Source organism: Acomys russatus, chromosome 25 (assembly GCF_903995435.1).
Source record: "Acomys russatus chromosome 25, mAcoRus1.1, whole genome shotgun sequence".
NCBI lineage: Eukaryota > Metazoa > Chordata > Mammalia > Rodentia > Muridae > Acomys > Acomys russatus.
The window spans coordinates 33957243-33971004 of NC_067161.1; the positions used below are offsets into that span (position 1 = coordinate 33957243).

General features: G+C 48.9%; 1 protein-coding gene across 1 annotated transcript in view; it reads left to right on the forward strand.

Annotated features, from left to right (window-relative positions):
- Fstl4 (follistatin like 4) overlaps positions 1 to 13762 on the forward strand; it is a 409490-nt gene that overhangs the window by 217617 nt on the left and 178111 nt on the right. Inside the window, exon 4 of the mRNA XM_051167894.1 lies at positions 3469 to 3714. Within this exon, the coding sequence (XP_051023851.1) occupies positions 3469 to 3714 (246 nt within the window). The remainder of the gene's footprint in view (positions 1 to 3468; positions 3715 to 13762) is intronic.

The following is a 13762-nucleotide window of genomic DNA, read 5'->3' on the forward strand; positions in this document are numbered from 1 at the left end:
GGAATTCATTCTGCTTTAATGACAAAAAAAGGATGTGGCAGTGAGGGGCTTGCTTAATGAGGACACTACCTCATGGTCAGCGTCTCCATCCAAGCCTGTCCCTGCCTAGGCAAGCTCAGCTCCCCATGGGGGCCTGCTGTCCACAGCCTTAGTGAGAGGCATCCACGGGCCTTTAAAGTTCCTTCTGTCTTAATTGCAAATAATTAGGAATCAAATATTTGCCAACAGTCGGTTTCCACAGCAGAGAGAGAAAGTGAGCGCTCTCGTTGTCTTCCGTGGCCACAGGCTGGCACAGGTGTTTTCTTAACTGTGACCTCCTTGGAGCTCAGTTTATGCAAAGCCACCTGCAAGCTAATCAGTGTGGCCGCTGTCCATGGATCAGTGGAAATCGACATGTGATACAATCCAGCCTTTCAAAGAAGTGATGAAGTGATGAAGATGGCCTCTGAAGTTCCCTTTCCTCTGCCTCTCCAGGTCTCTGATGCCCATGACTTAAGAAGGAACCTCCAGGGGTATGTCTGTCCTCCATGCCTCGGCTTCCCGCCTTCTTCCTGCACTACTTGGGAGAGGCAGGCAAAGATGGACCCTCAAACGAACAATCACTTCATGTGACCCCTGTCACCCTCCCCATGCCAGCCTGTGACCTGGCACTGGAATGTTGGCACTAAACTGTCCTTAAAACCCCTCCCAGAGAGCACAAGTGGTCACAACTGGAGATGGACGCCCCACAGCTGGGGCTAAGAAGCCAAAGACTTAAGCAGTCTCTTTTCAAAATGGGCACCAGCCAGTTCCATTCGCCTGCTCAGGGAAGATACTGGAACAGCTTCTAGTCTCAAGGCTTCACGTCCTGTCTTGGGAAAGAAACAAAAGCTGATCACTTCAGCACTGTGCTAGTTTCTCCCAGTAGCCGCCAGCGCTTTCCAGGGTGGCCCATCCCCCCAACAACCCAGGAGAATCGTGCTAATCAAACACACTTGGTAGCAAAACAACCAGAAGCCCTGTGCTCTGGACCGTCCTGCCCAGAGCTCATTGCTAAGAGCCTGCTCTCGGCACCCTTCCCTTCCCAGTGGAGGCTCCTCAGCCTCCTAGTCAAAGCTGCTGGGGTAGGAGGAGTGGCTTCAGAGTGCCAAGGAGCCTTTGCAGCACTGTGAGGACAGCCAGCCAAGCGAATAAAGGAGATTTCACACCCTCACTCTGGTTCTGCACTTTTACGCTGCAGATATGTTGACCTTCGAGTTTATTATGATGCAAAAAAAAAAAAAAGTCGATATTTCTTAACTTGCCAAGGTTAGGGGAATTTAAATGAGTTACTGAATCAAGTAGTTAATCTTCCCATAACTGATTTTTTTCCCCTTTCAATTCTATGATGATGAAAAGCAGACAACTTAACCCAAACCATGAAAAGATGGATTCTCGGGTTTTCCCTTATGCATATGTTTGTCCCAGGGAGTAGAAGCTGGGCCTGAAGGCAGAGCCATCTTATCTTGCGTAGTGTGTGGGAGATGGTTTCTTTGTTTGGACTTAATTGCTTATGTGGTGGTTTGGTTTTGGTTTTGGGTGCATAGCCTTATATAGTCTAGGCTAGTCTCAAAACTCAGTATGTAGCCAAAGCTTGCCTTGAACTTCTCATCCCCTGCCTCTACCTCCCAGATGTTGAGATTACAGGTATGCACTGCCATAACAAACATGGAAGATTATTGCACCAAAACATAAAGCAAACATTCCTGAGCTATAAACTCTGTATCCATGTTGAAATTCTTTGAGCCTCTGGTTCTTTTTTAAATCCCCAGCATGCCACATGTTGTCATTAATGGCATGGGCCATCCTCTAATTCCTGAGAACCCTCTCGTACAGTGGAATATTAGTTCTATACTCTGGGTGGACTTCTGTCTTATCAGTGATATAAGCCATCTGGCACCGCCTGCCTCTGAGTCTAAGCTCTGGACACTACTGTGCCAAGATCCTCATCAGTGTATGGTAGGCATACGGGATACCCAAGCACTGTGGCAACTGCCAATTCCAGAGTCTCAAGCTTCAGTTCCAAAGAGAAAGATCACGCTATAGAGGACTGGTCAGGGGTGAGAGAGGATGCTGGTGGCCTCGCTGCTGATGTGGTCTCCTCACACCCCCAGCCCCTTCCCACATGTCCTCTCTACACTCTGCATTGACTTCCATTTGAAGTAGCCCTCCTCAACTCTTCTGCTCCACTCTCTCTATTTCCTACAACCATACCTTTGCCTTGGACTGAGAAGAAACTCCTAGATTCCCATAACTCCTGGCCTGGCTGTCTTTTAAACTGTTGTGCTATAAGACACCATGGCCAGAGCAACTCATGGAAGAGTTTGCTGGGGGCTTACAGTTCAGAGGGTGAGTCCATGACCATCATGGTAGAAAGCATGGCAACAGGCAGGCAGACAGGCACTGGAGCAGTATTTGAGAGCTCGCACCTGATCCACAATCTCAAGGCAGAGAGAGAGAGAGAGAGAGAGAGAGAGAGAGAGAGAGAGAATTTGGAATGGCATGAGCCTTCCCCGCCCCCAGTGACACACTTCCTCCAATAAAGCCACACCTTCTAATCCTTCCCAAACAGTTCCACTAATTGGGAACCAAGCATTCAAATACATGAGCTAATGGTGCCCATTCTCAGGCCATCACATTGACCTTACCTGTATCATGGCTTTGTCACATTCCATCTTCAACCAGAGTGACCAAGTCAGAGAGAAGTATAGATACATCTTATTCATCTTTGAGGCCTCTCTGAGACCTAGTACCTCACTTGGGAAAGAAAAGATGGGTGTGGTGGCCCATAAATGTAATACTAGCACTTGGGAGGTAGATGCAGAAGGTTTGGGAATTTGTAGCCAGTCTGGGACACTATCTCAAAAGAAGGAAAAAGAAAAAAGAAAAAAAAAATAAGAGGAGAAAAAAAGGTGAAAGGCAGGGGAAGGGATGGGGAAAAGAAGCCAGCTTTATAATAATTTTGATGCAGTTCTAGTCAGTGGAGTGGCCTCAGGGCACAGGAGCAATGATTATTAGCTCTGGCTTCTGGTCTAAGGCACCTTGTCACACAGGACTGGGTGTTGTCACCGATCCCATTGACAGTAAGGAAAAGTAAGCCCACGAAAGCACAGGCATTCCCCCAAGGGCCTTCCTATGGGTTCAGGGAGGAGCAAGTTCTGTGTCTGAGATGTTTAGAGTGAATCTCAGGGAAAAAAAAAAAAACAAAACAAAACATGAGCCCTGTACTCAAAGCGAGATACTGCTTTTGATTCCTAAAGCTACGTCTTGGAAGAGCAGCGACTCCATGTACCCAGAGGCCCCTCACCCTGCCGTGGGTCCCCTCAGACTCACAAGGAGTTGAAGCCTCTATGTTCCTACCATTTGTGACCTGAAAGAGCAATACAGAACTGTTTGCAACTCTGTTTTCCAGCCCTGAGCTAACCCTCCTCTGTGTCTGTGTGTCCATAGGTCCTCCCAGCCCTGGACTGCCAGCCTCCTGTGGAAAGAAACTCTGCAGCCACGGGAGCAGGTGCTTGCTTAATAGAGTGACAGGGCAGCCCTCATGCCACTGTCTGGAGGTCTGCAGGCCCCACTACATGCCTGTGTGCGGCTCCGATGGTAGGCTCTATGGGAACCACTGTGAGCTTCGCCGTGCAGCCTGCCTGCTGGACAAGCGCATTGTCAGCGTACACAGCAAGGACTGCTTCCTCAAAGGTAGGAAGAGGGGCCCTCGCCCTGTGCTTTAGAGTTCTGTGATGGGTCTTCTGACACTCTATTGGCCAGGGACTCGGGTGCTAGGTGCACAGGCCCTGCATTGGCACAGTAACCCAATAGCAGCAGAGACCTTTCGTGATCTATATCTAGTCTGAGTTCCACCACCAGAGATCTCCACCCTTCCGCACCCATGGAGAGAACAGGATCTAGGGAGAATAGCCAAACCGAACGCTCAACGGACATAGAGTCTAGTGGACGCAGAGTATCCACTGGGCACCTGGTAACAGAGGATGACCCATGTCTCCACACAGCATGTGTCCTTGCAAAGTGGCAACAGAGACCATATGTACCTCTCTTCTGAACAGAGTTCCATGAGTCAGGAAGGAATATAAAATGTGTATATAAAATAACCAGATGATACCAGCAGGGTAGTGCCCAGCCAGTGGGAGAATATCCCATGCCTTGCCTGTTCAGAGATGCTCTGAACAAAATTGGCAAACAAAGACAGCAGAACACACCTATGAAGACAGAGACTAAAAGACTCGCTCTGCACTGGGGTTCGGTGGGAAGAAAGGGGCTAGACAGTACAAGCCCCAAGGAGGGATTCTGTTTTATGTATTAGCGTTCTCTCAGCACCCAGCTCAGTCTACCACAAAGATGCTCAGCCTCACAGATGCACGTGAACGTAAAGGCTAGAGGCTAGAATAATGTTCCTTTATCGATGTGGCCTCAGTTAGTGCATGCCACGGCCTGCAAAAGTGCTTGTATGCCTGAAGTAAAACACCCATGTATGCATTAAGTTTCCTATGTTGTAGAAGCTGAACATAGCAGATGGACAAACCTACACTGACTGAGCAAGGGCACACTAGAAGTGGAGGAGCTGCCCCTCAGATCTGGTGATGTCAGAGGGCTGCTTTAGATACAGCAAGGAAGGGAGGAGAAAGCTGTTCATGTTTGCAGTGCTGGCCACCAAGGGCCTCAGAACTACTTTGCAGTGATGAGCTGGGCTTACAGGCTCCCTGTGACATGTGACATGTGCGTGCACCTCAGGACACAAGCCTGGGTTGGGCGCTCACAGTCTAAGTGGGGAACACAGGTATGTGAGCCTCTACCCCCTCTGCCCTGAGCCACCGGTACCCACATAACCAGGTTATTCTGGGTTGGCTGTGGTAGCATGGGCTCTGGGAAGGTGCACTTAAGCCCGTGACAGGAATAATCTCAGACACTTTCATGGCTGTGCTCATGACGCTAATGTTAAGGTGCTTCAAAATCATGAGGTGCATTATGCAAATGAGGCCACAATGATCTGAGGACAAATGCCTGGAAGTGCTGCCCAGCCCATGCCCGCCGCTTCCCTGGCAACAGAGTGCACTAAAACACTTGACCAGTTGCTCCAGCTTTATTGGCCATGTTGAATTTTATAGACTGATGTTCCATTCTCTGGTTTCCAATATCCTCCAAATTGCATCTTTCTGAAGGTTTTTTTATTTCCTCGTTGGAGTGTGCGCAGCCTCCCCTGCCATCGGTTATTCAAACAGCATTTCTCATTTCACATGAGGGAGAGAACAACGGCCACAAAGCCTGCCGCAGTGAGGGATGACGAGGCCAGTCTCCAGTGGGGCATCGTGCTGATTGAATTTATGCACTGAATCTTCCTAACACACTGTACCACCAGCTCTGTGAACCCCCCACCTATGCAGAGCTGTTCCGCTCCAGACCCCCCTCCCCTGCACCCCACCCCACCCCTGCTCTGAGTGAGCAATGTCTCCAAACAACTCAAAACACCAGGGTTACATCTGGGCTCTGGTATGTCACAGCTATGTGGCCCTGGGTACCTCTCTGCACTCCTCTGGTCATCTCCTTCAGCTGTAACGTGGGTCCAGTGGCCGTCACTATCTGCTCTGGCTATGCAAAGGGAGGGAAATGCACAAAGGTTACGTGGCATGGCGCCTGTCCCCCCACATCTGCTACGTGCCGTGCCATCACTGCTTCTTCTCAGCTAATATGGCCACAGACTTAGAGCACAGACATGCCCAAACAGAAGAGAACACAGAAGCAGGAACAGAGGCCCTGCCTGGGAGGCTCTCACTCTCGGAGAACATTTGGGTTCTGAGTAGCAAGCCCTGACGCTGTCGCAGAGTGCCTGCCTAGAAACAGGACTTCTCTGTCCTTGACCCTTGGGCCTAGACTTCGTAGAAATTCCTTTGACAACCCATGCTGCGTGATCCAATCATGGCAGGCAGGAGGGCCAGGCTCCCTTTTCTATCATTTCTCTAGGGCAGGGGTCACCTAAGACTATTGGAAAACACAGATATTTATGTTATGATTCATAGTGGTAGCAAAATTACAGTTATGGAGTAGCAACAAAAATAATTTTATGGTTGGGGGTGTCACCACAACATAAGGAACTGTACTAAAGGGTCACGGCACTAGGAGAGTGAGAAGGACTGCTCTAGGACATGTCCTGGAGGGACCTAGGCGCTGACTAACAGGGACTCACGGAGGTGAGAGACACATTAGCCCTAAGCAAGGAACTTCCCCCAGAACTGTGGCTCCAATAGAAAGCTGATGGCTGAGGCAGGAAGCCCTGAGGGGCAGGGGCTAAGGAGAGAGGAGGATGTGAAGAACCGCTCTGTCTGCTGTCCCTACCTCACAATGATAGAAGTCTCTTTGATACCAGCTTGAGCTCCACGGGTGACAACTTGTTATTCACCCAAATTCCCCATGAAGTTATTAACACAGGAAACTTTAAAACACTTTTCTCCATGAAAACACAGTTTCTAAAATCAAGCGTTTCCTGTTCTCTGAGAGAATGCATGACTCTGCTCTCTAGGAGTATCTGCCCCCGGAAGCCAATATATGGACTCTCCCATGGTGCCCGAGTGAGTAGATCAAGGGGAAGAGCTGGGGCAGATTACACTGGGCCAAGGCACTGTGTCAGAGACCCTGGAGGGAAGGCTTCCTTCATCATCCAGGGCTGGCTGGCGACACACGGCCCTCACCACACGCCCTCACCACTCGGTGTGAGAAAGAGTCAGAATTCCGAGACCCCAGCTCATAAGACGACTTCTGGTATCAATCAGTCCCAGTTGCTATGGTGACAGAATTCTTTGTGACTACTAGATAACGTACAGTATCATTTAGGGATCATTGGCCTGTGTGGAAAATAAGACTAAATTCAAACTCTGGGTGGCTCCCACTCAACTTTGCAGCTTTCATCCCAGGCCTCCTGAGCCAAAAGCTAGACTTCTCTTGCTCAAAGTTGGGAGCAAGGAGGGGAGTGGGGAAGTTGTGTGTATGTGTTTGTGTGTGTGTGAGAGAGAGAGAGAGTCAGAGAGAGAGAGAGAGAGAGAGAGAGAGAGAGAGAGAGCGCACATTTTCCTTCAACTCCAAATATCACCAAGATACTGGATGGAGCTCGCTGCCTGACTACATACGGAGTGTGCGCTTAAAGGCATCTTCTCACAGTGCGTTCCTCCATGCACACTAGTTTTCACTTTAAAAGTTATTTTTCTGACTTGGTTTTGAGGTCACACACTCTCTCCTATGAACTTGCCTGCTAAGCTATCCCTCACCACCCTGCAGTTATGCTATATGACTGATATGATGGCGTAGTTGGGCAGGTTTCCAAACAAACCATGAAATTATGGAAGCAAAAAAGATGGTTAGAGTCTGTCTTAAGTGAGCCCTCGGCCTGCAGAGTGTTTACAGGTGTTCTTGAGACTGCCCAGCATGCAGAGCCATGCGCCAGGCCAGTGACAACCAAGAGAACACTTCACATTTACACTTTTAAAAGAAATGAGGAGGCCACACACTCACTAGCCTTTTCTTTCAAATATTTGTTTTGTTTTCTAAATTTATCTGTATGTGTGTATCTGTGTCTGCGGGTGAGAGACCAGACGGAGGTTTCGGTTCCTACGAAGCTAGGGATACAGGACTTGTGATCCTCCAGGCGTGGACGCTGAGAACTGGACTCCTATCCTCTGTGAAAGCAGCAAGTGCTCTTAACTTCTGTACTATCTCTCTAGCACCCTAGCTTTGTGTGTGTGTGTGTGTGTGTGTGTGTGTGTGCACGGGTGTGTGTGTGTGTGTTAAATGTTGGTGAGCAGTCATGAGAACTCAACTCTTTGTTCACATGTTAGTAAAGAGACCCTTCTTAACTTTCTCTCTTTCTTTTCATCTTACTGTGTTGGTGGTGGTGGTGGTGTTGCTGCTGCTGCTGCTGCTGCTGTTACTTGCATCTTGGTGCTTTCAGAACTTACCTTAGGTTCCTCACCACCCCAGCACCATTTCTATACCTCTACAAGTTTCTTCTGTCCTGCCAGCGGAAGCTACTCTCATCTCTGGCTGTGCCAGCCAGAAGAGACTTTAGTCACCAGGATGTGCGAGATCTTGCTGCAGAGGTGATGGCAGAATGGGGCGTGGCTTAACGCTGCCAGAGGCGCAGCTCCTCTAGCTTGGGAGCCCTCTAGCAAGGAAAGAAATAAGGGGAGGCCCAGGCTTCCGCAGCTGAGTGTGTTGCTATGCATCCTTGGACTAGGCCGCTGAGGTTGGCCTCACTTGTAAAGCAGATATAACCACAGCACCTCTCTTGCGCCATGTAGTCTTATGAGAATGAAATGAGCCGTGCCTGCTCTGACTGGGCACTTCTCTCTAAGTGGTGTTGAGGGCCTCTGGATGATGGTGATGTCACTGCAGACATTCAAGGAGCAGGTGCAAGAGGCTGTAAAATTTATACCCTCTTACAGGGCCATGATGGTCCATCCTAACTAGCAGCGTGGCTGCATTGAGAGATGCCTAGGAAAGTGATAAAGCATTTCACTGAGTGTATCTGGGAGGGCATTCCACCAATTGTATCGTGAGCCAGACAGTGGCACAGGCTTGTCATCCTGGGCAGGCTGGGCAGGAATGTCAAAAGCCCAAGGTGAGCCTGAATCACATGGAAGGCAGACAGACCAGGGCGGGGAGGGGGGAGGACGAAATGAACTGGGACTGTGAGGGCTCAGGGACCCCAACATTAATGCCTTGATGGATTTGTGAAACCATAGTACTTTCTGAGGTGTTACAGAAGTAGAAGAAGCAGTTCGTGGCATATATCCTTCAGAACTTGCCCCTTCCTGTATTCTCCCTTCCGCAATCCCACAAACATGAGGTAGAGAACCTTCCATCGGCATATTTTTGCACTCCCGTCATGTACCAAATGCATGAGGCCAAGTGGCCATGGGCTGAGTCCTCTGGAGACATGAGCCAACATAAACCTGCCCTCCTTTTAAATTGTTCTCTTGAGTACTCTCATTCACAGCTGCACAAAACCACAGTGTCAGTACTGGATATGGGTCCAAAGTTGAGGGTTGGTGGGTTTTCTTTCAAGCTAGAGGAGACAAGATGTGTGTGGCAGGGGGGACAGTTGGAGTGGAGGCCAGCTCCAGCCCCTAGCACCCATACTTCCGTCACCAGATACGCCACCGAGACCTCAAGAGTAGATGGGAGTCTATGGACAGTGCTTATTGTTAGGTACCTCTTCCCATCCCATGAATCTGGCCAGCATCCAAGCACACAGCTAGAGATCAGCTGGACTGAAAACTTACCCACACCCCAGAACAAACACGCACCCCACTGCAACCTCCTTAGAGTACATTTATTCCACTTGTAGAATATGCTTCCAGAGTTTAAAAAAAAATGGCTCCAAACAAACATGTGTGTTCTTTGAATATTTCTCCCAGGATTTGAGCAAGAAATGTCTTGGTACGAATCCCCCTGCCAATGTGCAAGAACACTATCAGCTCAGCACGTGTGGTGTGCTCCACAGAACAGCTGCATTCTGAATGAATTAATTACAATCCAGTAATTAAAAATTGCTAATAAGTTATTGAGCTGAGAAAGTCTCGCGCTGCATTGATTTCATGCACAGAAACAAGCTACGGCCTCTGAGCCGCCCCACCTCCACCATTGTCCCCTGCTGTCTCCAGGCACCCCTTCTGCTTGTACACACACGCACACACAGACACAGACACACACACACACACACACACACACTCTCTCTCTCTCTCTCTCTCTCTCTCTCTCTCTCTCTCTCTCTCTCCAATCCTAAAGTCAAAAGAAAAGGTTTTTCCTCAGAATCCCTTCAGAACCATGTAAGCTTTCTCCTTCCCTTTCTACCACGGCCGTGGAATTGCTTAAGATCACCCACAGAGGGCCACGGGGACGGGACGGCTCAGGGTTTAAGAGTTCTCATTGCACAACCCTGGGGAAATGGAGTTCAGATTCCAGCAGCACCAACATAACAAGCTGGCTGTGGGATCGAGCTCCCCTGTAACCCCAGAGCTGTGGGGGCCTGAAGATCACTGGATCTTGTTGACAATAGAGACTTTGCCCTAGAGAAATAAGGGAGAGAGAGGTGGACGGGGTACCAAGCACCCTTCCCTGGCCCCCGTGCTTGTGTTCACACATACACATATAACAGAGACGGGGATGGACCAAGATCATCCATACAGACAGATAGGTGATAGATCGATATGATATGGAATAATATAATATAATATAACGATAGCTGCAGGGCCAGGGCTTTGCTATGTCAACTCCGAGCTAGCAAGCGTGCTGACAGAAGTCCTGTGAAATACCAGCTCCCCTCCGTGATAAGCTCTTACGAGTGCCTAGCTCCCTGGATGTCCTTACAAATACACATGTCTGCTTAATTTTTCTCCGCCTAGCCCACTGGAGATGTTTTACTAATTTTTTTGGCTGAATCCACACATTAGTAACTATGCAACATAGAGGGCCCCTTTGAGGGCCCCAAGTGACAGAACAGGGACCCCTTCGGAGGCCTTAGCAAAGAGAAGATGGACCCACAAGGAGGACCCTGTTCAAAGGCCTTGAGGGTTCTCCAGGCCTCAGATCAGGAAAGCCCCCAGTAGACTCATGGAGCCCCCCTTACTTACAACTACCCCTCCAGGAGGCTGCTTGGGGGAAAGCCCTGCATGAGGACAGAAGTGGCCATGGCTCCAGCAGCTCAGGCCTCTCAGAGCTGGAGCCGGTGCCCAGCACCTGTGAGGTTTCAGATGATCACTCCAAGTCAAATGTTAAATTACTAGAGCAAGAAGAAGTTGATTTGGGACTTCCTTAAGGTTCCCCCCTACTGTGCCTTCAATTAAGATCAAGGCCCCTGTGTAGCAGCCACTAAATGGCTCTGCACATCCAATCTCTGTGCTCAAGCAGTTTATCTAATTATGTGTGTGACAAACTCAGCAGCTGTCAGACCAGCCACAACTCAAACGTGTTGACTCTGTTCGCCCGCCACAGAGCGTGTCTGCTGACTCGGATCTCAGGGCGGACTTCCTAGCTCTCCTGTAGATGTGCATCACTTTAGGTCTCCTGCCGTGTGGTGACTTGAGGAGCTGGAGGACCCATGGTCAAGGACAGAAGTTGGGCAAGAAGGCTGGTGGCCAGACTAGTCCTGCTACCTGGTCCCTTTGCCCTAGCCTCCAGTCCCCAGGATGGTGCTAGGTGTCCAGCCCCTCAGCCTACTTTTCAGCTCAGGAAAGCAATGTTTAGGCCACCTTTCCTTCTCCAAGGAGAAAAAGAACACAGAGCTGTGCCCAATAACTGAAATAAAAAAAGCTCCCTGTGGTGACCCGAGGAAGCACAGCAGGGGCCAATCAGCAGAGTCCCTGGTGGAGGAAGCTCTGCTATAATAACCACACCACAGTGAGTAACCAAAGGTGGGGTGTTAGCTGGTGTCCCCCACTACCCCAGAGCTGAGCAGGCGCCACGCCCTCTGCCTCCCGGGTCACCATCTACCGTGGTTCATTGTCAGGCAGAAACTTGTGCTCAATCCTCTCCCAGACTCCAGGTACCATAGGAGAGTCCAGGACAGAGTGTTCTGGGAATAAAGGGAAGGGGTGCTTCTGCCCATCTTGGGCTTCACCTCTCCTCTGCAGTCCTGCCCTCTGCTTTTCTTCGCCTGCTCCATTCTGCTCTGATGCATCCCTGCCCCTCGCTAATGGAAGCAATCGGAGTGGAAATGGCTTTCAAAAACCTCCTGCCAAAGGAAGGAAGCAAAATCACTTTATTTGCAGGTAATTAAAACAGCCAGATGCAGTGAACTCTGCCCACTTCCTTTTATAAGCAGGCACATCTGAGACATGTGTTACGCTGTGTAACCAGAAAAGAGGACTCCTCCAGGGACCTGCCAGCCATCTCCCTTTACCTGACTTCCTAAAGGAACTTTCATTTCCTCTTCCACCTCTTGTATTCAGTCTACTCTCACTTCTTAAGATGGCTAAGATGAGGCCCAAACATCCTCAGTGGTCCAGCAGACACTTGTGGGGTGTGGGTCAATGCCTCCTTCACTCACTCTGCCTTACTGAGCTAGTACTCTCTGTCTACCTATCTCTCTGTCTCCTCCCTCTTTCCCTCCCTCCCTAGCTTTCTCTTTCCTCCCACACCCATGTTTTCATCTCTGTTTCTCAGATGTTGTAGAGTTATTTCAGTACAAGGCAAGGTCTACATTTCCTTTGATATAATAATAATAATTATTATATAATTATAATAATATAATAAACATAAATAAAGGTCTTTGTTGAGGGCATTAGCAGAGATCTGCAAGTCTATAAAGGCCCCTCTAACTCTACCTGTTAAAATGGTGAAGCTCACACAGACCCAGGTTTCTTTGCTCCCCATAGCTTTTCCAATGCCATAAGAAACCCCAGAATCTAAGATGTGATGGCCTGATGGCAGAAACCTCATCTTATAGGTAGATGTGGGTCAAGAAGTAGGGGCCAAGGAAGAAGTAGCTTACAAGGTCACAAAAGGAGAAATGCTTTATCAAAGACATCTCAAAAGGGAGTGCAGGGTAGTGGGTGGAGATGGTAGCTGGAGGGGTCAAAGACCTACCATCCTTTTTATGTGGATAGTGAGCTCATTGGTCTTCCTTTCTGTCCATGTAGAGAAAGTTTCAACTACTCTGCCTTGGTACCAGTAATGATGATGAGGATGAGGAGGATGAGGATGACAGTGGTTTATACCCTACAGACTTACCTGCAGGCTGATAATATGGAAGTAGTTCCTCAACTGAGGGTCTTTCTTCCCTGACTCTAGCTGTGTCAAGTTGACAGGAGCCTAAGAGTGCAAGAGGAAAAGGAAACTGTGCTTTGGTAGCACAGTGCTGGACAGTCCCTCACTTAAGCCAGTGGAAGGAAGAACATGTTTAGGGGGAATTACTCCCAAGAAACAGAAGCACATTTCGGACAACAGCTGGGTTCTACTGTCAGTTCAAGTAAACAAGAGCTCTGAGAAGAGATGAGAAATGGGATTACCAATCAGTCTGGCCATTGTCAACATAAATCAAAGCTAGAGAAGGGGAGTATCTGAAGAACTGGAACCACAGTAGCAGAAGTTCTTAGTACATTCAAGTGGAAAGGAGCCGGGTTAACCACGAGGAGGAGGGGTATGTTTATTCTCCATATAGGGAGATATTCTTCCTCAAAAGAATAGGGAAAACCTCTCCCTAAATATAATACATGGGAAATGAGAAGGAGTCAAATTGAGAAGCAGTTTAAGTGAGGATAATAGATGTGGAGAACAGAGATGGAAGGTTTAACACGTTGGTAACTAGTTGTCTTAAAGAGCCCAGAGCAAACCAGATGGGCACAGTAAGAGAGAATGAAGAAGAAACATGGTGCTGCGGTCTAAGCTCTTGGGGCCCCTTGCCAAGGGGCAACGTTAAAAACAGCACATCCATAAAAAACATCTGTGGAGTTCTGAGTGATGAGATTCTAGTGTAAGAGCTCTGCGCTCGACAAATGGTGACCAGGTGTGGAAGCAACTGAGTGGATGTTCAGATGGACAAAGTCTCTGAGAATGTGTCATCTGTGTGGTCGTGCCTCAGGGAGTACAAAAGCGGGAACCTTCCAACAATTTAGATAAACCCAGGCATTTTTTAAAATGTATATCTGTATGGAAGTGCTTCTGTGTATGTGCACCACATGGATGCAGAGTCTGTAGGGACCAGAAGAGGGTGCTGGATCCCCTGGAGCTGGAACTGTATGTA